The sequence below is a fragment of the Hemiscyllium ocellatum genome, chromosome 12 (assembly GCF_020745735.1).
Source record: "Hemiscyllium ocellatum isolate sHemOce1 chromosome 12, sHemOce1.pat.X.cur, whole genome shotgun sequence".
NCBI classification, from domain to species: Eukaryota; Metazoa; Chordata; class Chondrichthyes; order Orectolobiformes; family Hemiscylliidae; genus Hemiscyllium; species Hemiscyllium ocellatum.
The window spans coordinates 51,794,072-51,817,653 of NC_083412.1; the positions used below are offsets into that span (position 1 = coordinate 51,794,072).

Consider the following 23,582-nt stretch of genomic DNA (forward strand, 5'->3'; position numbering starts at 1 on the left):
GGCCTTTTCTGTATTTGGTTCTTTTTAACTTGTATTTTAAGATGATCTGCAAAAGAAGCAAGGGTGAAATGAGGAAAACCTTTCATTCACCAAGTTGTTAGGGTATGGAATGCATTGCATGGAAGTGTGTAGGAGGCAGGCATGATTGGATCATTCAAGAGGGCTTTAGAGAATTATTTGGATGCATACAATGTGCAAGGTTATGTGGAAAATAGGAAATGGACACTAGGTGATGATATTCATTTCATGGAATGGCACATGCTCAATGAACTGCATGGCTTCTTTCTGTGCCATAATACTTCTGTGATATTGCAATAGGATAAATAAAGTAATTTTGTTTTAAACATTGGGAAAATAAAATAGTTTGCAGTGTTTGTTCTTCTGTCCCTGTATCTGCCTGTGTTTACAGTGCAAAATAGAATGTTAAATATCCGTATTCAAATCTTGAATTCATACCACCTTTTGTACAAAGCTGAGCTTCAAAATATTAATACAACTTGCCTGTATTCACTGTGCTAATATGTGACTTTTAGGATTATCTTGAGGAAGAAGAGGAGGAGGAGGAAGAGGAGGAAGATATCGATGACTTGGTCTCTATGTATCGCCCAAGCAGTGGAAGAAGCAGTCTGGGAAGTGGTTTATCGGTGGTAAGTTTGGAATAAACATGATGTCATAATTGACATGTTTAATGTTCATGTATGTTTCTCTAATCATGTAAAAACTTTAGTTAAACATGGTAGCATTCAGTAGAATTCCTAAAACTTTAGTATTGTTAATGCTTTAAAGAATTGATTTAGTGAACAGTAAATCAATTGATGCCATGATTAAAAATGATTTAGACAGAGTCCTTTTAATGCTAGGACTAAGTTAAATGATGAACTGAAAGTTTCTTTTGACTTCTAGTGAAGACTATGTAAAATTTGTTTGTAAAATCTTTGTATCAAAGAAGAAGAACGTGTCAGTAGTACTTTAGGAGGTAATTATGTTGGATTGAGGTAGAGCAGAAGGTGATTTTTCTGCATCAGATTGTGTTCAATTGATCTCAGAATTCTTAATACTTACACTTGATGTCTGAAATGGGTTTGTGAAGGGCACCACTAGTGTTAGTTAGCTAAATAAGTCAAATATTGAGTTCTGAAGTTCATTCCTGATCCTTAAAACATAATATTCTGCCAGTTGTGATGCTAAATTATAATTAGCAAGTGTTATACTGAATTCCAAATAAAAACAAGGGAATGATTCCTGAAGAGAGGTGGGTTCCTGACTCTGAGTCAGAAGCTCCAAATTCAAAACAAGACTAATGGCCTTGGATGGTGCGTTCATAATGCAACCAGACAGGTCAATTTTCAAACTGGAAAACCTTCCACTTATGCCTATGGATATAGTAAATGTGAAGTATATACCAAGCATGTTTGATGCAGAATGGAGACCATTCAAGCTAAAACTTTGGCTGCAGGCAAGTGACCAGTTACAGGAGAAACAAACTAAAGAGAATGTGAGCACATACTTTACCTGCCTCATGTACTTTTACTTGTAAGAAATCTGTATTTCCTTAGCTGTTTTGAGTGAAATCTCAGATAAAATGGCGCAAACCAAATCTAAAAAGCACTAAAAATACAACTTTTTGAAAAAAAGAAACATTTTAAAGTAATGTAAGGATACCAGAAAAGAGCAGAATTGAGCAAAAATCTGAAGTTTCCTAGCTTGCTGTTTTAGCAGAGGCAGACCGAGGAAGAAACACCCACTCAACAAATGGACTAATAATCATTCAAACAAATTCTGAGAGCATCAAGGAGTTCAAAAATTACATTAAAGATACTGATAAACAATGTTGTAATAAAGTAAACATTTGTGACAAGAAATAACATCTTATAGAATCTACACAGTCTGGAAACAGGCCATTTGGCCCAACAAGTCCACCCCGACCCTCCAAAGAGTAACCCACCCAGACCCATTCCCCTATTCTATTACTTTACATTTACCTCAATAATGCACCTAACCTACACATCCCATAAAACTATGGGCAATTTACCATGGCCAGTTCACCTAACCTGCACACCTTTGGATTGTGGGAAGAAACTGGAGCACCTGGAGGAAACCCACACAGACATGAGGAGAATGTGCAAACTCCACACAGACAGTCTTCATTGGTTATGTTATATAGGGGCTCATTTTCCTAGAATTTAATACACAAAGTATAATTACAGTATACATTGTAACAGAACAATGGGCGTATAACAGAAGAGGAATTGAAAGTACCTGTGCACAGGGTAACTTTTTGATGATTCAACTTGGTAGTTATCAGAAAGCTTATGATAATGTTTTGTAATTGTAAGCTTTGATTTATGTTTCAAAATGGAAGAATAGATGATATCTTGCCCATGATTATATTTTTAAAGACATTTTAGCAAGATATTACATTTTATAGACAGTGTCAATATATTATAAAGGATAGTAAATTAAAATTAACAAAGTTGCTGCAATTTCAAATTAATTGTTATGCAAAGCATTAAAAAAAACAAATATTTCATTTTGAAAAATGATGTAAGCAGTTCATTCATGAATCCAAAATAAGTTGGCACAAATGCTTGCTGAGACATATGATTGAAAGATGTTTGTCATCTTAATTGAGTGAGCCTGCTCATAAGCCACAACAATGGAAATGGAGAAAAGAGAAATATTTAAGTAAATTTACACTGTTGCAGAATTGGTAACAAGTGGGCAAATTCACACTGATTTGATACAATTACATTTATGTAACACAAAACTTGTACTTGTAGGTCTCATGTTCCACTTTTCTTTAAAATGACTATTTCAAAACAAAAAAAGTGTGCCTTTTATTCCTAACCTTATGTGCAAGCTCTCGGTGCAAGATCCTTGTCTGTGAATTCTTACTGTTTCAAACAGCTCCTTCAAATATGTTAATGTAGGAGACTTTCCCTGTGGGCAAATGTTCTTTCTTTTACTGCAATGCTGTATTCTCACTAGCACTCTGCAATGTCTTTGTATTTTTCTTCAATTCTTGTCCTGTCATGTAAAGCATTGCCAGTCAAGCTCTGACAAGAAGTGGACATTCCTTAATGTACCTGATCACGATGCAGAAACCGTGAGTTCCTTTGCTTGCAAATTTATTAAGGCATCTTTATTCTCACTTTATCTTTTTGCAAATATGTCTTTAAGCACAGGTAATTGCATTGGAGGTGAAAAACAGGGATGTATGATTATTGATCATGTCTCAGAACCTAATACTTTTGAAACATTTTTTTTCCTTGTAGTCATTTTCTGAAGATAAAAGCTATTGTTTCTAGGAGATAAAATGAGGCTTTTGCAAAGAGAAAAGATCCTTGTTCCTTTTCAATTAATTGCTGAAATGTCAAAGTGACTCAGATACTATTTATCTTTTTAGTCTTTAAATGCTGTACAGTTCTACAAACCTTTACAGATCTGACATTGTTCCATGGTTCATTGGGAACGCTCACATTATTTCCCAAAAAGATTATGAGCAACCCTGTTTCCAAAAATTGGCTGAACTCAACAGTAGATCCAATGTAAGCAATAAATGGCATATACCATTGTCTTGCTAAAAAGAACATACTTCTAGTGTAGCTTTCTATCTCTGGCAGTTTGTAATTGTATTCAAATACATTTCAATTGATAAAGGTCCTTTAGAAAATATTAATAATTTTATAAAGCAAACCGTCTGCATTCAGATACTGTTACTTGATTGCCCAAAGCAGACAGATGTTAAGCAAATTGAGTTAATGGAATCAATGCTGAACTTTGGCATTATGGTAAATTAGTTTATTACGATTTCTTTCTTGAAATGAGAGATTCAACAATCAAGTAAGAACTAATGTTAATCTGCTTTACTGCCAAAGGAAGGACATAGATCAGTGTCCTATGACTAATATATCTCACTGCCTCATTGTCATCTTAAAAATTTGATAGCTCAGTAATCAAAATTTGACTGTGTTGAGAGTTAACCTCTAAACCAGAAATCTGAGTTTAAGACCCATGGTCCACTTACTTGTGTGAGTATCTTTGCTACCAAGCCTTACAGAAGTTCTGGGGAGGAGGTAGTGGGCTTCCCATCTCAGAGCCTACAAACATATTGGAAAGTTATGAGACTACATTAACTTTGGCTGTGTAACAGCTTGCAGGTCTAGACACTCAACACCAAGAGACGTAGCAAATCTATGGCAAAGAGGTCATTTGGTCCATCATGTCTGTGCTGGTTGAAAAGTAGTATTTAACTTATATTCACTTTCCCTATTCTTGGCCCATAATCGTGATTGTTACGGCCTTCCAATTATGATTCAACGTGATGAGAATCTCAGTATCTGGCACTTCGTCAGGCAATGAGTTCCAGAAATCCATCATCAAACCTTTTCTCAAGTCCTCCCCTCTACTCTTCCCATGCCCAGTGGTTATCAACCATTCTGATCATCTGTCTAGGTCCCTTAATTTTATACACCTCCAGTAAATCTGTCAAAAACAATCCCTGCTTATCAAAATTTTCCGCAGCTAAAATTCTCTGTGACTGGTAGCTTCCTTATAGATTTCTACCGCCTGCATATTTTCCCTGTAAAGTGGAGACCAAAACCATACGTACACTCCAGCTGTGATAACTTGTGTATTATATAGGTTCAACAGTCATTCCTGATGAAACCTCGATTTTCCTGCTCCTCGGAAGTTGCCTGACCTGCTGTGCTTTTCCAGCACTACTCTAATCTTGACTCTAACCTCCAGCACCTGCAGTAGCCATTTTTGCATAGTTCCAACACAACCTTGCAGTTCTGATATTCAGTGTCTCGGCTAAAAAATCCCATATGCCTTCTTAACCAACTTTCTTGCTATCATAAGGATATGCACTCGAAGATTCCTTTCATTCTTTACACTTCACACTTGATAACCCATCTGGAATATTATTCTTTCTCTGAGCTGTGATTCTTTTTTTAACCAACATTGTGACTTCCCGATCCTTTTTTTCCCTCAATCCCCCTGTTGATCCTATCTGATAGCCCAGTAACCAGAAATATAGAACTGCCATTCCTTCTATTCTTTAAACCATATTTCAGTAATAGTTATAATATCATACTTTCAATTATGTATTTGTGCCTTCAGTTCACATACCTTATTCATTTGCCTCCTTGCAATGAAATTAATTCATTGAACAACTCAATTCTATTTTCTAGCCTTTGTTTCATCTGCCTTCCACATTCAGTCACTAATTTTCTATCTTTTATTTCCAGTCTTTTTTCTTCCTTCTCAGTTTATCCTGTAGTTGCTAATCCCATCAAGCTCATTTTATCCCTTCTTGCTGCAATATTAGTTGCAGCCTTATTGTGGTGAAACTGGAAGTGAGGTCTGTTTTTTATCAGTCCCACCTCCCACAGAATGTCAGAAATCGAAAGCCTTCCCTCTTGTACCATCTCACTAGCCATGTATTCATTTTCACTGACCTTCTATTTCTGCACTCACTAGTCTGTGGCATTAGGAGTAGTCTGGAGATTGCTACTCTTGAAAGGTAGTTTTACATTTCTTTGCAGCTCTCATAAAAATAAGCTGAAAGCCAAGTCACACTTCCTACCTGTCATTGCTGCAGTCTTCACCACAACCTCTGGCTGTTCACCCTTCCCTTCAGTACCCTGAAGCTACTTGTGACTTCCTTGACCCTAGCACCAAGGTGACAGTGCAGTATCTTGGAGGATTATCTGTCACTTTCCTGAAGTTTCTTGCTCTCCTCCACACTACCCTCATACAACTGGCACACCCCTGCTACCATGGCCTTGGGTTTGATTGTATTCACCAATGGAGGTATTGCTTCCATCATTATTCAGCACTGACTATGGTATAGATAGCCAGATGCACAAAGGGATTTTGTAACCTGCTTAGTCTTCTTTGACTAGTGGTGGTTATCCATTCCCTCTCTGCCTACATACTCTTAGGCTTCGAGATGACTGCCTCCTGAAAGGTGCTATCCATGTAGCTGTCAAGCTTAGGGATGTATTTCCTGAATCTACTCAAGCTCTGAAGCTTAGAGCTGCAACGCGTGACATTGCTTCACAGATTGTCTGGGAGACAAGAAGGGTACTGGAGTTAGCACATGATACACAATGTGCATTTGACTGGAATGAGATGCCCTACCTTGGCCATTTATTAATGTACTTGCTAAATTGCTAACTTAATTCAGTGTCCTAAATGAAAGATGGGAGAAAGTCAGATAATATTCTGTTGTAAGATGAAGAAAAGAAAAGCAAAACATAGTCACGGATTTAGACAGTAAGAATAATAAAAGGAAAGTATCATAATTATGTTTTATATATTGATAGATTGAAAATTGTTAAACTTCATGGTTTGGACAATATTCTGGTTAGACAGATCATCTGCCCTTTACAGAACCTGAAACTGTGAATGTAAAACAACACAAGTGTGATCAAAAGCCCTGAAAGATTACTATCTTGTCAATGGATATGAAAACTTATAGGATTAAAACTCTGCTTGAATTGGATGAAATAGTTAATGGTTTAAGTTTGACAAATTATGGTAATATTTTACAACTCAGTAAGCTTATCGTAAAATTGCTCAGCCGCTACAAGTGACCCGTTATTTAATTCTGAAAGATAGTGAGTGTTTATATTCTCCTGTTATCAATGCATTAAAGAGAGAAAGGGTTTTACCTCATTAACAGAATGCAGGGCAAATCCTCTCAATCTGTATTATTGTTTTTATTATGCATATTACCTAGACTTTTAAAGATAATTAAAGCCTTTTAACAACTTTAAAATTTTCAAAAATCTTCATGTCCAATATCCTTAAGCCTATACTTATCGTACCAAGTATTTATGGTTTAATATCTTTCATCCAACTACATTCAATTAGTAGATGATAATTTCAACATATGACTAAAAGCAATCAATCTCAAATCCTGTTCTTACAAATATTTATTATGTACATGTGTAGTTGTCAGTTTGAGGTGCATGCAGTTTTACATTATTGATTTATCAAAGAGTCACTGTAGGGGGTGAGTAAATAAAATCTATTCACAACAGGCATACATGGTTACAATACATGGCTCTAATCAGATGAATCCAAAAACTCTCTCAGTACAGTATTGTACCTAGTTCTTTCTGAAATGCATGCAGGATCTTCACTTGTGCTGCTTGATTGCAAATTCCATTTGAAGTCTTAAATGCATGCTGTTTGATGAATTCCCTGATATCAGTGCTCTTGTTCCTTTTCTCAGTTAGAACTATGTTCTCTTATCCTGCTCCAACAACTTAATTTAAATATTGTAGATTTAGCTTTATCTATACCATTTTCAATCTTAGACATTTTGGTCCTGCTCTCTAAGCTGAAAGGTTTAAGTGTCTCCATTCATTCCTCATGATTGAGACCCTTGATTTCAGAGATTAGCATTTGCTTCACCTCTGATTTGGCAAACTAAAATGGATGCAGTATTCAAGGCATATCTGCAACTTGATCATTGCTTCCACTGACTTACAGACTTTTTTTTTGAGTTGTGTGCAATTCTGGTCTCCCTCCTATTGGAAGGATGTTGTAAAACTTGAAAGGGTTCAAAAAAGATTTACAAGGATGTTGCCCGCATTGGAGGGTTTGAGCTATGGAGAGACTGAACAGGCTGGGGCTGTTTTCCCTGGAGTGTCAGAAGTTGAAAGATGACTTTATAGAGGTTTATACAATCGTGAGGGGTATGAATAAGGTAAATAGACAAGGTCTTTTCCCTGGGGTGGAGGAGTCCAGAACTAGAGGGCATAGGTTTAGAGTGGGAGGGGAAAAATATAAAAGGGATCTAAGGGGCAACCTTTTCACGCAGAAGGTGTTGCATGTATGGAATGAGCTGCCAGAGGAAGTGGTGGAGGCTGGTACAATTACAACATTTAAGAGGCATTTGGATGGGTATATGAATGGGAAGGGTTTAGAGGGATATGGGCGAAGTGCTGGCAAATGGAACTAGATTAATTTAGGATATCTGGTTGGAGTGGATGGGTTGGACTGAAGGGTCTGTTTCCATGCTGTACATCTCTATGACTCTACTGCCTAGTTCAAGATTCTCTTCTCTTGTTGATTGCTACTCCATGTTGTTAATTTCAATAGTGTGGTATGCACAATGCAACTCCCCAGTTATTCTGTGGAAACAAAAATTGGGAGAGGGAAACATCCTGCTGTCGTCCAAGGTAGACTTGTGCTATTGCCCAATTACACCGGTGGACAAATTCATAATTACTCCAATTGGATGGGTTTTAATAGAAGCATAGGGGTGAGGGGTGATGACTTTTTATTTTTGGAAAGGATGACTACATTATGGGGCAATAGCGGGCATGCGCAAGGATCACGGACTCTTGGGTCACAAGCCCCAACCACCACAAGCTGTTAGTGAATTAGAGATTGACAGCTCTTCATTGCTGGGCACTTCCACCTGTGAAATAGTGACTGCTGCTGGGAATTTCAGTGTTGAACCTAAAAGAAATATAGGTCTGGTGCGGTGTCACTCACTGTTTTGAGAAATGCAACATTGGGGATGGATGAGAAAATACAAGAAAATCGTTTTATCCCTTTTATATGATCAACTTGTAAAAACAATTTTCATTATTTAGCAGTCTCAAGTTACTTCTACCTATTGGCATTATTTCAATGATGAAAGGCAAGAGTGAAACTGGAAATGTGGTCTGTCCCAGCTCAGTCATTAAGTAAATAATTATAATTCTATCATTTTCCTGATATTTCAGTTTATCCTTGGTGAGTCTGAGCATTAGGTATCAGATGATAATCATAAACCCCTCCTGTAATGTCTGATCTGTTTACACTGTTCATTTGTTTCTTCTTGTAGACCAGTTTAAATAGCATGATAAGTGTCTACAGTGAAACAGGAGACTATGGCAATGTCAATATCAGTGGGGAAATCCTCCTTGCAATCAACTATAGCTACAAAAGTGGGGCATTAAATATTATTGTGAAGGAATGTCGCAATTTAGCAATCGGAGATGAAAAGAAACAAAGAACTGACCCGTAAGTATTTTTTTTTCCTTTTTGAATAGATTGCTTGGTTTTGAACTGAGGTAATCATCAGAAGCTGTGATCAAATAGCAGAGTCAAACTTAATCGGTTATTTGCTCAATTTCAAGTGTGCTTACATTCAAAATCAGAACTAAACAAATTATTTAATTCATCCACAGCTATGTGAAGACTTACCTCCTCCCAGACAAATCTCGCCAGAGCAAGCGCAAGACTAAGCTCAAATCAAACACAACAAATCCAGTTTACAATGAAACATTGAAGGTTTGTCAATCTGCTCCTTTTGTGAATGGTCACATCAACAAATACTCCATCAGGAAGTAATGAAGTTTTCAGTTTAATTCAGCACAAATTATTTGGACCCTCTTTGGTGTTTATTGTTGGATCTCTGACTATCTACATCAGTGTGTACCTTAATTATTTACAAGGTGTATTCAGATGTCATTTATGTGCCCAATGTGTCAGACAGAATGTGCTTGTTCATTTCACATTGGAAGTGTGATTTTTACCACACTAAGAGAATGCTAAAGTGGAGACATCCACAATTCTCCCCTAAAAACAGACTCCAAGACTCTTTTGCTCATTAAATGTTGGAGCAGGGTCAACGGGTTTTATTCTGTCATGGGGCATAAGCATTGCTGGCTGGGCCAGCATTTATTGCCTGTCCCTAGTTGCTCTTGAGAAGGTGATGTGCTGCCTTCTTGAACTGTTGCATCCATGTGCTGTAGATAGACCTTCAATGTCCTTAGGGAAGGGATTCCAGGACTTTGACCCAGTGACAGTAAAATAATAGAAATAAATTTCCAAGATAGGATAGTGAGTTGATCGGAGGGAACTTTCAGATGATGGTGTTCCCAAAGGTCTATACCTACTCTTAATTTAAATGAATGCATATACATTTATAACTTCATAAACGCCAGGGTCCAAATGCTAATTTATGTCTGATGTTAATCTGGTTTGAATGCTGTTACTGTATTAGAAAGAGTTCTTGAAATTCTGATTCTATCAAAGCAGATCTCTGTCATTTAATCGGAAATGGTAGAGGTTTACCTGATTGTAAGAGAATTAACTTGGATACAAGTATTTTCTTTGTAATGACTAGTTGAGGGACAGCCAAAAATAAAGTCTATAAAATAACATTTTATGGGATGTCTTTATTTTAGTAAGCTTTGAAAGTGAAGTTCAGAGATCCAAATCCAAATTTGAGAGCATAAGATAAGCTGAGCTTGGATAACACTGGAAGCTGATGTCCTCAGTTAGCTGGATGGCTGTATTGTGATGCTGAATGATGCCAACAGTGTGGGGTCATTTCCTGCACTAGCTGAGGTTACCATGTAGGACTCCTCCTTCTAACCTCTCCACTCACCTGTGGCATGGGGACCCTCAGGTTAACCCATCACCAGTCATCTTTATCTGATGAGATTGTAGTCATATGGCCCTCTGGGATTATGGGACTTTATCTTAAATATCCTATAAAATCATAAATTTCAGAAGTTAGTGTAATAATAACATCATTGTCAATAAATATTAGATGCATTTGGCTATATGGTGTAAAGCCTCACTTTAATACTTGAGAATCTTAAGCCATAGTTTCAGAGGAGCGGCAAGATTGTCTTGCCTCTTTTTACAGGTGTAAAGATCCCCACATTTCTGCCAGGACATTTCCGATCAGAAATGTGGTGTGTATCTTAATTGCAACTGTGCCCTCATAGCGCAGGATAGTCAGGAAAAAGTATTTCATGGCACTTATTGCTATAATCTGCAATTGAAATATCCAGCAGCCCAGACAGCCCCATGAAAGTGAAGTCACAGATAGACACAGTAGCGAAGAAAGCATTTTGATATGCTTGCCTTTATTCAGCAGTGCATTGTGTTAGGAATACAGGACTTTGGTTAGGCCACTATTGGAATACTGCATTCAGTTGGGATCTCCCTTCTATTGGAAAGATGTTGTTAAACTTGAAATGGTGCAGAAAAGATTTACAAGGATGTTGCTGATGTTGGAGGGCTTGAACTATAGGGAGAAGCTGAATCGGCTGGGGCTGTTTTTGCTGAAGTCAGAGGTTAAAGAGTAACCTTATAGAGGTTTACAAAATTATGAGGGGCATGGATAGGGTGAATAGCCAAGGTCTTTTTCCTGGAATAGGGGAGTTCAAAACTAGAGGGCACAGGTTTACAGTGAGAGGGGAAAGACTTAAGAAGAGACCTAAGGGGCAACCTTTTCATGAAGAAGGTGGTGTGTCTGGAATGAGCTGCCATAAGAAGTGGTGAAGGCCGGTACAATTATAGGCAGAATATTCAAGAAGCAGTAATTGGAGTCTGTCATAAAGGCAATGTGAAAATAACATAATAACCTTTAAGTAGACAACCAAATCAAATAGGCAAAGGTAAAATGGGAGATAAATTTATTGAATACTTAAATGACAACTTAAGCATTCATTGAAGAATACATTGTTATAATGGGATAGAATTAATTCATAATTTCATAGCAAAAGATCATCTGGGAGAAGGTGACCATGATACAACTCAATTCCATGTTAGTTTGAAAGCAAAAAAGCTCCTGATATAAATGAGCCCCAAGTGAGAACTTTAAACTGAAGCAATGCCAACTGCATTTCTGCAGGGAACTGAATAAAAGTAAATTGGATAAGTCTGCTTTTATCAAAAATAAGTGTGCAGATCATGGTGAAAGAGAAGGTAATTCAGCTACCTAAATTTGAATTCAATAAAATCTGGAATAGACAATTGGCCCTAATGATGACCATGTAACCACTGGCAATTGGTGTAAATACTATCTGGTTCACTAACATCTTTAGGGAAGGAAGTCTACTGTCCTTACCTGATCTGGCTCAAAGAAATGTGATTGGTTCTTAACTACCTCTGGGCAATTAAGATTGGACAGTAAATGTTGGCCTAGTCAGTGATGCCCACATCCTGTGAATGAACAGTTCAGAATGTTTCCAAGCATGTTATTATTAGGTCATTATTAGGCCAACTATTTGAGATTTTATGGAGTTCAAATTTCATCTTCTGGCATATGTGGGATTGGAATCAATGTCCTCAGAACATTGGCCTGGGCTGCTGGATGGCTACTCCAATGACATTACCAATACGCCACCACTTCAAATAAACATTGTCTCCCAGAGACAGAGTCCAAACAAATTATCACTGAGACTTTTACAGACATGTATTCTATGGCTTCTCAGAGTAAAAGACCATTATACTGCATACCATGGATAAAGAGTAATAAGTGTAAGGAATAAGCTGTGACTAGTGGAGTGCTTCAGTAATCAGTGCTGATTCCTCAACCATTTACAATCTATGTTAATGACATGAATGAAGAGATCTCAAGTAATGAATGTATGTATCCTGGTTTGCTGATGATTCACAGCTTGTTGAGAATGTAGATATGATCAGCCTGTACTGACATGTTATGATACATCTCCGAGAAATTGAGATTAGAATCTGGATCTTCTGGCTCAGAGCTAAGGACACTACCACTGCACCAGAAAAGCCTTATCATTAGGAATGCAAGCTTACAAAGACAACACAAAGAGGTTTCGAAGAGCTAAAGACAGGTTAAATTAGAGGGGAAGAAAAGTGAGGACTGCAGATGCTGGTGGTCAGAGTCGAGAGTGTGGTGCTAGAAAAGCACAGCAGGCCAGGCAGCATCCAAGAAGCAGGAGAATCGACATTTCATGCATAAGCACTTCTTCAGGAATCATTCCTGATGAAGGGCTTATGCCCAAAAAGTTGATTCTGCTGCTCCTCGGATGCTGCCTGGCCTGCTGTGCTTTTCCAGCACTACACTTTTCGACCCTAAATGAGAGGCTTGCAAGATGACCAGTAAGTACACAGGAGAGTTGTAAGGTTATTCACATTGGTAATCAGAATAGAAAAACAATATTTCAGAGAAAGTTTTAAACGTTCATGTTCAGAGCAACTTGGGTCTCCAACTCAGTAGCAAACAATTAGGAAAGCACATGACATGTTGGTTTTTATTGAGAAGAGTTTGGTGTACAAAAACAAGGGAGTATTGTGTCAATTGTACAGATTTTCAGTCAGACCAGGCCAGTAGCACATACAGTTTTAGTGTTCATTTGTAAGGGCAATGTACATTTATCCAGGGAGGTGGTACAGAAAAGATTCACTAATTTGGTTCCTAGGTTGAAAAGTATGATTTGAGATGAGAGATGAAGTGAATTGCCCCAGACACTAATTTAGAAGAAAGAGAGAGGATCTTACTGAAAAGGTTCTGAAGGTCTTTAACAAGATGAGCAGTTGTTTCCTGTGGATGGGGAATCTAGAACACAAGTGGAGCCTTTAACTAAACAGCTGATAATTTAGGACCAAAACATAAATAAATCCCTTCATTCAGATGGTTGAGAATCTTCTGAAATTCTCAGAGGGTTTTGGATTCTCCATCATTGGCAGGGGGAGTTAATGCAGTACAGTCATGATCATTTTGATTGGCAGAACAGGTTGAGAAGGTCTCATGATCTACTTGTGCACCTATTTCTTCTGTTCTTATAAAACGTGGCATCACAGATCAATTACCCGATAGATTATTATGCAGTCCCACTGACATTAAGTGAATATGAAAACTGGATTGCTTATTCTGGTAGTTAATCCATGTCACCAGCTGTGTTAAAATCTGCTGCAATGTGTTTTTTTGATAGAGTGTAGCGACATGTTCAATTTGTAAGATCTGATTGATAAAATGAGTGAGTTATTTAAAAAGATGACTGCAATTCAAATTAGAGAATGGACGTGTATCTTTATTTGACGAAGACCAGTTAACAGTCTGCAGACATTGTGATTCTAGTATGTTTTGATCCTGGACAGTTAGTTTTTCCTCCATTAGGCATAAAATATTCAAATACAAAATTGCAAGGGAATGCATTTTTTTTTATGTTGGAGGATTTTTATTTTAATGTGGGTCTTAGTTGTATTCCCTTTAAACCAGAACTTGATAGCCTCTTCTTTAATGCTGAAATATCCAGTTTAGCTTATGTATGATTGATTCTATACTTGTGAATAAATCATTGAAGTTGGCTGATCAAGTTGAGAGTGGTTAATAACATGTTTGGCATCCTGGCCTTTATCAATTGGAGGATAAAGGACAAAAACAAAGACATGATGTAAACTTGTATAAAACTGCAGTTCAAACTCAACTAGAGTATTGCATCCAGCTCTTTTGAAGCCACTGAAGAGGGGATGCAAAAGGTTATCAACAATACATCCAGGAATGAGGAACATCAGTTACGTAGACAGATTGGAGAAATTGGAGCTGTCCTGTTTGGAGAGGAGAGGAATGAGGGGGAATTTTGATAGGAGGGTTATGGGTAGAGTAGACAAGGAGAATCTGTTTTCATTGTTAAAATGATCAAGAACCAGCAGGCACAGATTTAAGGTAAATGACAAAAATAGAATAGTGTCATGAGAAAAAGCCTTTTTACAAAGTGAGTGGTCAGGATCTGACATGAACTCCCCAAGAATGTGGTGAAGCAGGATCGACTGAGGCATTCAAGAGGGAGTTGTTTGATGAGGTGAAAAAGAAGAATTTGCAGGGCTCTAAGGAGAGGGAAAGAGAGTGGAACTAAGTGAATTGCTCCTTCTAAGAATCAACACAGAACAAAACTAGTCAAATGGCTTTCATATGTGTTGTATTTATTCCATAATTTTATGTAGCAAAAAAAGCAGCATTAGTGATAAGGCTTGAAGACACATTTTTAGATGAATATTTCAATATGATTGAGTCATTGATTATATTCATGCCTGAGATTATGAAATCTTGGGCTCTATGGCCATTAAAGGGATAATTGGAGACGGATTGAAATTGGGACACAAAATGAACTGGAAGTTGGGGATTAACCATGATCTTGTTGAATGGACGAACAGGCCTAGTCCAGTTCCTATGCCTTGTGTTAATGGCTACTAAATTCGTTTGCAATATACTATTCAAACAAATGCACAGAGTAGAAAATGTGTTGCTGGTTAAAGCACAGCAGGTCAGGCAGCATCCAAGGAACAGGAAATTCGACGTTTCGGGCCAGAGCCCTTCATCAGGAATGAGGAGAGTGTGCCAGGCAGGCTAAGATAAAAGGTAGGGAGGAGGGACTTGGGGGAGGGGCGATGCACAGAGTAGGCTTTTGCTGTAAATTATGTCACTTGTTACAATTATTCTTGCAGTATGTCATTAGTCACTCACAACTGGAGACAAGAACTCTACAGCTGTCAGTCTGGCATTATGACAGGTTTGGACGGAACAGTTTCCTGGGTGAAGTGGAGATACCATTTGATTCATGGGATTTGGAAAATAACGTTGAGGATTGGTTTCCGCTGCAGCCAAAGGTGAGGTTTGAAATACAAGATTACATGAAAAGGTCACCATTCCATACTGTAAGAAAAATCAGGAGGAATAATTGCCTCTGACCAATAGGCAGGTTTTAGAGGTAAGTTGTTAAAGCTCTTGGATCTGCTCACTCACCTGCCATCTCAGCCACAATGATGCATTTTGTCAAGGCTCCCAATAGGAGAGTACAGATTTTAATACCAATAAAGGTTCTGCAGTTTAAATTGTATAGGAATTCCTCCTGTAATCAATATTGATTAAGAATTCATGAAATGATAATCAAAGTGTTCAGCTGCAAAAAACTTCAAAGGATTTACTGAGGATTATATTATTTTGAATAACAATGATTGTCCTTTTTCTTCACTTCTGTCCTTCATAAGAGACTCCTACTCAGACAGTATTAGAACACTCCAGTACCCCACCTACATAGGGATTATTGAAGAATTCTAATCTTAACTGAATATCTGTATACTTATTGCTCAATAACATCCATGTACCATTAATTTGAAATGGAAACTGTGTTTTTCTGTCTGCAAGTATGCTCATGTAGTTTTAGTTGAGTAAGGTATTCTGGAGAATCCAATAAGTTTTGCATATACTTAGGCTGAGAGTTCCAGAATTCCCTGATTAACACTTTACATAATTAGTCAGAATATGGTGCTGGATAAACACAGCCAGTCAGACAACTTTCGAGGAGCAGGAGAATTTATCAGGAATCCGGCAAATGCTCAAAACGTTGATTCTCCTGCTCCTCGGATGCTGCCTTACTGGCTGTGCTTTTCCAGCACCACACCGTTCGACTCTGATTTCCAGCATCTGCTGTCCTCACTTTCTCCTAGTTAATACAGATAATACCACATAACTGAGCAGAAACAAATGATCACCATTCTAAAATTAACAATCATTAACATGATTAAAATAATGATTAATGCAAAGTAATAATTATGCATAGTTGATTAAAACATTGAAACATTTTGTCTGGTATCCTTTACCTCAAGGAGCACAAACTCATTGAGGAAACAGAACACAGTTCATTTTGATCATAATGGCTTGTCTCATATTGACAAGTGTAATATTATTTTGTACACTAGATCTCTTCCCCCCAGTAATTTGCCTTTGTTCCAACCTCCTATGAGAAATACCTATGGTGATTTAAATACAAATTAGAAGCAATTTGATTCTGTGAGATGAAACACTGCCCCCCACCCCCCACCACCCCACCAATGACCCAGAATTGTCATTACTTGTTCCATTGACAAATGTTGAACCATTGTGAGGCAGACAGTAAACAGCAGGGATTTTTTTCCAGTAACATGGTGAGCAGCACACTGACTCGAGGATGTAAGGATCTATTACTGCCATCCTCCAGATCACATTGTAGACACATGAAATATATAATCTGACATAGATGGGTGGGGAAGGGTGAGACTGAGTTTACAGAACTGTCAGTTTATCATTCTGTAACTCATTTATAGGATAAATATCAAACTATGGCTACTTGAGGTGCTATTTCCACAATTGCACTAATAGAGTCATACAGCACGGAAACGGATCCTTCTGTCCAACTCATCCACACCAATCAAACATCCCAATCTGACCTAGTTCCATTTGCCAGCATTAGGTCCATATCCCTCTACCCTCTTTCCTATTCATACACCCATCCAGATGCTTTTCAACGTTGTGAATGCATCCTCCTCCATGACCCTCTGGCAGCTCGTTTCATATTTGCACCTCCCTCTGTGTAAAAACGTTACCCTGCACGTTCTTTTTAAATCTTTCCTTCTCACCTTAAAGCTATGCCCTCTAGTTTTAGACTCCCCCAGCCTAGGAAAAAGACCTTGGCTATTCATCCGATTCATGTCGCTCATGATTTTTTGTAAACTTCTGAGGTCACCCCTCAGTCTCTGACGTTCAAGGGAAAAAAAACCCAGGCTGTTCAGCCTTTTCCTATAGCTCAAATTCTCCAATTCTGGCAACAACATCCTTCCTATAGAAGGGTGACCAGAATTGTTTGCAGTATTCGAAAAGTGGCCTCACCAACGTCTGTACAGTTACAACATGATGTCCCAACTCCTGTACTCATTGTTCCAAACATTGAAGGCAAGCATACAAAACACCTTCTTCACCATCTGTCTGCCCGCGATTCCACTTTCAAGGAGCAATTCACCTGTATCCCTAGGTCTCTTTGTTCAGCAATACTCGGCAGGCCCTACCTTTAACTGTATAAGTCCTGCCCTATTTTGCTTCAAAGTGCAACACCTCACATTTATCAAAATTAAAATCCATCTGCCTCTTTTCATTCCATTTGCACATCTGATTAAGGTCCCGTTGTACTCAAAGGTAATTTTCTTCACCGACCACTATACCACCAACGTTGGTGTCATCCATGAGCTTACCAACCACACCTTCTATATTCACATCATCATCATTTATTTAAATGACAAAAAGTAGTGGGCCCAGCACTGATACTTGTGACACACTGCTGAAGTGCTAAATTGAAAGAAATTGACATGAAGTTTTGGGAGGTTCTGGTACAATGACAAATGGGCTCTCTGAAAGACCCATTAGTTTTCAGAAACAATATAATTTTCATTAAAAAAAAAGCATATGTCAAATAATCCAAAATGTTAGATTGCTTCAACTAGCATCACAAAATCTAGATTACCAGTGGATGTTAATCTAATTTTTACAGAGGCCTATGTCCTTTGCTTGCTTGTAGATGGAGGCCCCGGTAGATAATGTTCTACAGTATAAAGGAGAATTGACAGTTTCTTTGCGCTATGTCCCATTTGGTCAGACATTAACTGTTCCAAGAGAACATGGAAGAGGTAAGTAGTTTTATATGCAGAACATTGCTCTAGGAAGGGTATTGAGTTTTGATTGGTGTCAACGCATAAATAGAGAGTGCGTAGAAGTACTGAGGATATACTTAATTATCAGAGCTCTCAAGTTGTTTTTATAATTCCGGAAACCCATGTATGTGATTCCTACACCACAGCCACTACCTGTGTGTAAACTGAAGACCCATTTTCATCTGATCTTAGTAAATCCCAGCAGTTTTCCATTGAATACATAACTGTCTCTATGAAACCTGCTATAACAAGAACTTGTGGTAAGGCAAAGATTTTGTGTTTTGCAAGATTAGCTCGTACTACTGAACTCAAAAATAAATTCCAAAACGAAGTTATAAAGTGTTCCCTACCTACCAATAATGGTTGAGAAATCTATGAGTAAGAGCAAGGACTTAAGGAACTGTTTGTGGCTATATTCAAAGTTAATTCTGACCAAATAGGAACAGAACCCACAAACAGGGCTAAAATAAACTGCTGGCTCTCAGAGAATTATAAACGGTGGGTGGTTTGGGCGACTATCAAGGCCAAGAAATACGTTAAGCAAAAAGAAAAACCAGAAAAAATATTGCATCTAAGACTTAAGAAATCTAAATTGTAAAAAGAATTGTCAAATACACACAGAATAATTTGTAAATTGTCAGGTCTGCTTGGCCGATGAGGGGTGTATTTTGGATCCCAGAGTGCAAGTACACTGGGGAAATGCTAATGGGACATGTGAGGTAAGTTTGGGATCAATTGCATAGTTGGTCATGAGATCGACTATGTAGTTTACAGTCTTAGTTTTCCTAAATAGCCGTTTACGGAATTCAGAATGGCAGCAGGTGACAAGCGGTGTCCCGCAGGGTTCAGTGTTGGGGCCGCAGCTGTTCACATTATATATTAATGATCTGGATGAAAGAACTGGGGGTATTCTAGCGAAATTTGCCGATGATACGAAGTTAGGTGGACAGGCAGGTAGTACTGAGGAAGTGAGGAGGCTGCAGAAGGATCTAGACAGTTTGGGAGAGTGGTCCAGGAAATGGCTGATGGAATTCAACGTGAGCAAATGCGAGGTCTTGCACTTTGGAAAAAAGAATAAAAGCATAGACTACTTTCTAAACAGTGAGAAAATTCGTAAAGCCAAAGTACAAAGGGATCTGGGTATGCTAGTCGAGGATTCTCTAAAGGTAAACATGCAGGTTGAGTCCGTGATTAAGAAAGCGAATGCAATGTTGTCATTTATCTCAAGAGGGTTGGAATATAAAAGCACCGTTGTGCTACTGAGACTTTATAAAGCTCTGGTTGGGCCCCATTTGGAGTACTGTGTCCAGTTTTGGTCCCCACACCTCAGGAAGGACATACTGGCACTGGAGCGTGTCCAGCGGAGATCACACAGATGATCCCTGGAATAGTTTGTCTAACATACGAGGAACGGCTGAGGATTCTGGGATTGTATTCATTGGAGTTTAGAAGATCAAGGGGAGATTTAATAGAAACTTACAAGATAATACATGGCTTGGAAAGAGTGGACGCTAGGAAATTGTTTCTGTTAGGCGAGGAGACTAGGACCCGTGGACACAGTCTTAGAATTAGAGGGGGTCAATTCAGAACAGAAATGCGAAGACATTTCTTCAGCCAGAGGGTGGTGGGCCCGTGGAATTCATTGCCGCAGAGTGCAGTGGAGGCCCGGACGCTAAATGTCTTCAAGGCAGAGATTGATAAATTCTTCACAAGGAATTAAGGGCTACGGGGAGAATGCTGATAAGTGGAGTTGAAATGCCCATCAGCCATGATTGAATGGCGGAGTGGACTTGATGGGCCGAATGGCCTTACTTCCACTCCTATGTCTTATGGTCTTAATTGGAACCCTCAATTCTCTACTTAAAAGTGAGAGTGTTGGAGGTTCCAGGCATAGATTGAAGATTCTATTGTGCAATTTCCCAAGCAATTCTTTCAGAGTCTGCTATGTGGATCCTATGGGATCCTCAGTGTGCAACTCCCATCTACACTGGAATAAAAACATCTGCCAATACCAATCTGAAACATACACAAGACATTTCATTAGAGAACCTCCATTAAGGACATTTTACTGCTCTTTTGTGTACTTCTATTTTTCTAGATAAGATAGCAAGATAATATACAACTAATCAAAACATTCTGAATGCTCAGACAGCCAGGGACTTTTCATAAACGTCATTATGTAATCTCCAGTCAATTTGAAATCATAGTAACAACGTTTGCCCTGCAGATATTTACTTTGCTGTGATGACACTTATTGTGTGACAACAGTAATTCAAAGGTGTGAGAATAATGCATCACCTCTCTTTTTCTGATGACTTGGAGATATTGTGTTTGCAAAGAAATATATAGTGCAATTCAGAGCATTTAACAGTAAAGTGTTACCGTTTACAAGCAGACTACTTTATTGCTTCAGTAATTACTTGAATAGTAGCTTAAAAAGAATTAACACTTTTGTCATTCCACACAGCTAAAAGAAATTTAATTCGAGGAAAGAAAGACCCTGCCCAGATATCTAATGGTGGAGTACTGCAGGTGCTCATTAAGGAAGCAAAAAATTTAACTGCTGTAAAAACAGGAGGCGTTTCAGATACCTTTGTAAAAGGGTAAGTTTAGGAAATATTGCATGTTATGTTTCTTAAGTCATCACATCATTGAAGAATTTGTATCTAAAAATAGGAACAAGTAGGCATCAATGGAGCAGAAAACTCAAAAAAGGATCATGCCATAAGGTCAAGTGAAACAGGGATTGATAGGAAGGGTGAGACGAGTAACAAATTAAAAATATTATAAATGAATGCACGAATCATTAGAAATAAGGTGGATGAGCTTGAGGAAATTTGGAAATTGGCAGTTACGACGTTGTGGGGATAACTGAGACATGGCTTCAAGTGGACAGGGCCTGGAAAATGAATATTCAAGGCTATATGTGCTATCGTAAGGACAAACTGACTGGCAGAGGGGGTGGGGTGGCCCTGTTGGTAAGGGATGATATTCAGTCCCTTGCGCGTGAGGACCTAGAACCAGGAGATGTAGAGTCAGTGTGGATAGAGCTGAGAAATTGTAAGGGTAGAAAGACCCTAATGGGAGTTAACAACAGGCCCCCAAACTGTACCTGGATGTAGTGTGTAAGTTGAATAAGGAGCTGAAATTGGCCTGTCACAAAGGTATTACTACAGTTGGTGTGGGAGATTTCAACATGCAGGTAGACTGGGAGAATCAGCATGGTACTGGACCTCCACAAAGGGAGTTTGTGGAGTGCCTCCGAGATAGATTCTTAGAACAGCTGGTGCTGGAGCCGACCAGGGAGAAAGCAATTGTGGATCTGGTGTTGTGCAACGAACCAAATATGATCAGGGACCTCGAAGTAAAGGAGCCATTAGGAGGTAATAAGCTTTAATCTGCAGTTTGAAAGGGAGAGGGTAGAATCGGAAGTGACAATATTTCAGTTGAATAAGGGGAACTATGGAGCTATGAGGGAGGAGCTGGCCAAAGTTCAATGGTGCAATACCCTAGCAGGAATGGCAGTGGAACAACAATGGCAGATATTTCTGGATATAATGCAGAAGGTGCAGGATCAGTTCATTCCAAAAAGGAAGAAAGATCCTAAGGGGAGGCAGGGGTGGCCGTGACTGATGAGGAAAGTTAAGGACCATATAAAGACAAAAGGGAAAAAGTATAACATAGCAAAGATGAATGGGAAATCAGAGGACTGGGAAGCTTTTAAAGAACAACAGAGGATAACTATAAAGGAAATACACAAAGGAAAATAAGGTACGAAGGTAAACTGGCCAAAAATATAAAGGAGGATAGTAAGGCTTTTTTAGGTATGTGAAAAGGAAAAAAAGGTTAAGACTAAAATTGGGTCCTTGAAGACAGAAACAGGTGAATTTATTACGGGGAACAAAGAAATGGCAGAAGAGTTGAATTGATACTTTAGATCTGTCTTCACTGGGGAAGACACAGGCAATCTCCCAAATGTAATAGTTGCTGAAGGGAATTTATATTAGGCAGGAAATGGTGTTGGAGAGACTGTTAGGTCTGAAGGCTGATAAGTCCCCAGAACCTGATAAAAGCAAATTACTGCGGATGCTGGAATCTGAAACCAAAAGAGAAAATGCTAGAAAATCTCAGCAGGTCCGGCAGCATCTGTAAGGAGAGAAAAGAGCTGACGTTTTGAGTCTAACTGACCCTTTGTCAAAGCTTTGACAAGGGGTCACTTAGACTTGTAACGTCAGCTCTTTTCTCTTCTTACAGATGCTGCCGGACCTGCTGAGATTTTCTAGCATTTTCTCCCCGGGACCCAATGGTCTGCATCCTAGGGTACTGAAGGATGTAGCTCTAGAAATCATGGATGCATTGGTGATCATTTTCCAATATTCTGTAGACTCAGGATCAGTTCCTGTGGATTGGAGAGTGGCTAATGTTGTCCCACTTTTAAGAAAGGAGGGAGAGAGGAAACAGAGAATTATAGACCAGTTAGTCTGACCTCAGTGGTGGGAAAAATGCTGGAGTCAATTATAAAGGATGAAATTACGACACATCTGGATAGCAGTAACAGGATAGGTCAGAGTCAGCATGAATTTATGAAGGGGAAATCATGCTTGACTAATCTTTTTGAATTTTTTGAGGATGTAACTGAAGATGGTCAAGGGAGATCCAGTGGATGTAAAATACCTGGACTTTCAGAAAGCCTTTGATAAAGTCCCACATAGGAGGTTAGTGAGCAAAATTAGGGCACATGGTATTAGGGGCAAAATACTGACATGGATTGAAAATTTGTTGGCTGACAGGAAACAAAGAGTAGTGATAAACGGCTCCCTTTCGGAATGGCAGGTGGTGACCAGTGGTGTGCTGAGGGATCAGTGCTGGGACCGCAGCTTTTTACAATGACATAGATGAAGGTATTAAAAGTAATAATAGCAAATTTGCTGATGACACAAAGCTGGGTGGCAGGGTGAAATGTGAGGAGGATGTTAGGAGAATACAGGGTGACCTGGACAGGTGAGTAGACGGATGTATGGCATGCAGTTTAATGTGGATAAATGTATGGTTATCCACTTTGGTGACAAGGACAGGAAGGCGGACTACCTAAATGGAGTCAAGTTAGGTAAAGGGGCAGTACAACAAGATCTAGGTGTTCTTGTACATTAGTCAATGAAAGCTAGCATACAGGTACAGCAGGTAGTGAAGAAAGCTAATGACATGCTGGCCTACATAACAAGAGGAATTGAGTATAAAAGCAAATAGGTCCTTCTGCAGCTGTCCAGCTCTACAGAGACTGCACCTGGAATATTGTGCGCAGTTTTGGTCTCCAAATTTGAGGAAAGACATTCTGGCTA

At 38.7% G+C, this 23,582-nt stretch overlaps 1 protein-coding gene across 5 annotated transcripts in view; it reads left to right on the forward strand.

Annotated features, from left to right (window-relative positions):
- sytl5 (synaptotagmin-like 5) overlaps positions 1 to 23,582 on the forward strand; it is a 183,023-nt gene that overhangs the window by 154,007 nt on the left and 5,434 nt on the right. For all 5 annotated transcript variants that reach the window (XM_060833536.1, XM_060833533.1, XM_060833535.1 and 2 more), the window contains 6 exons: positions 534 to 647; positions 8,852 to 9,030; positions 9,198 to 9,300; positions 15,229 to 15,390; positions 18,111 to 18,219; positions 20,711 to 20,846. In XM_060833536.1, the coding sequence (XP_060689519.1) occupies positions 534 to 647; positions 8,852 to 9,030; positions 9,198 to 9,300; positions 15,229 to 15,390; positions 18,111 to 18,219; positions 20,711 to 20,846 (803 nt within the window). The remainder of the gene's footprint in view (positions 1 to 533; positions 648 to 8,851; positions 9,031 to 9,197; positions 9,301 to 15,228; positions 15,391 to 18,110; positions 18,220 to 20,710; positions 20,847 to 23,582) is intronic.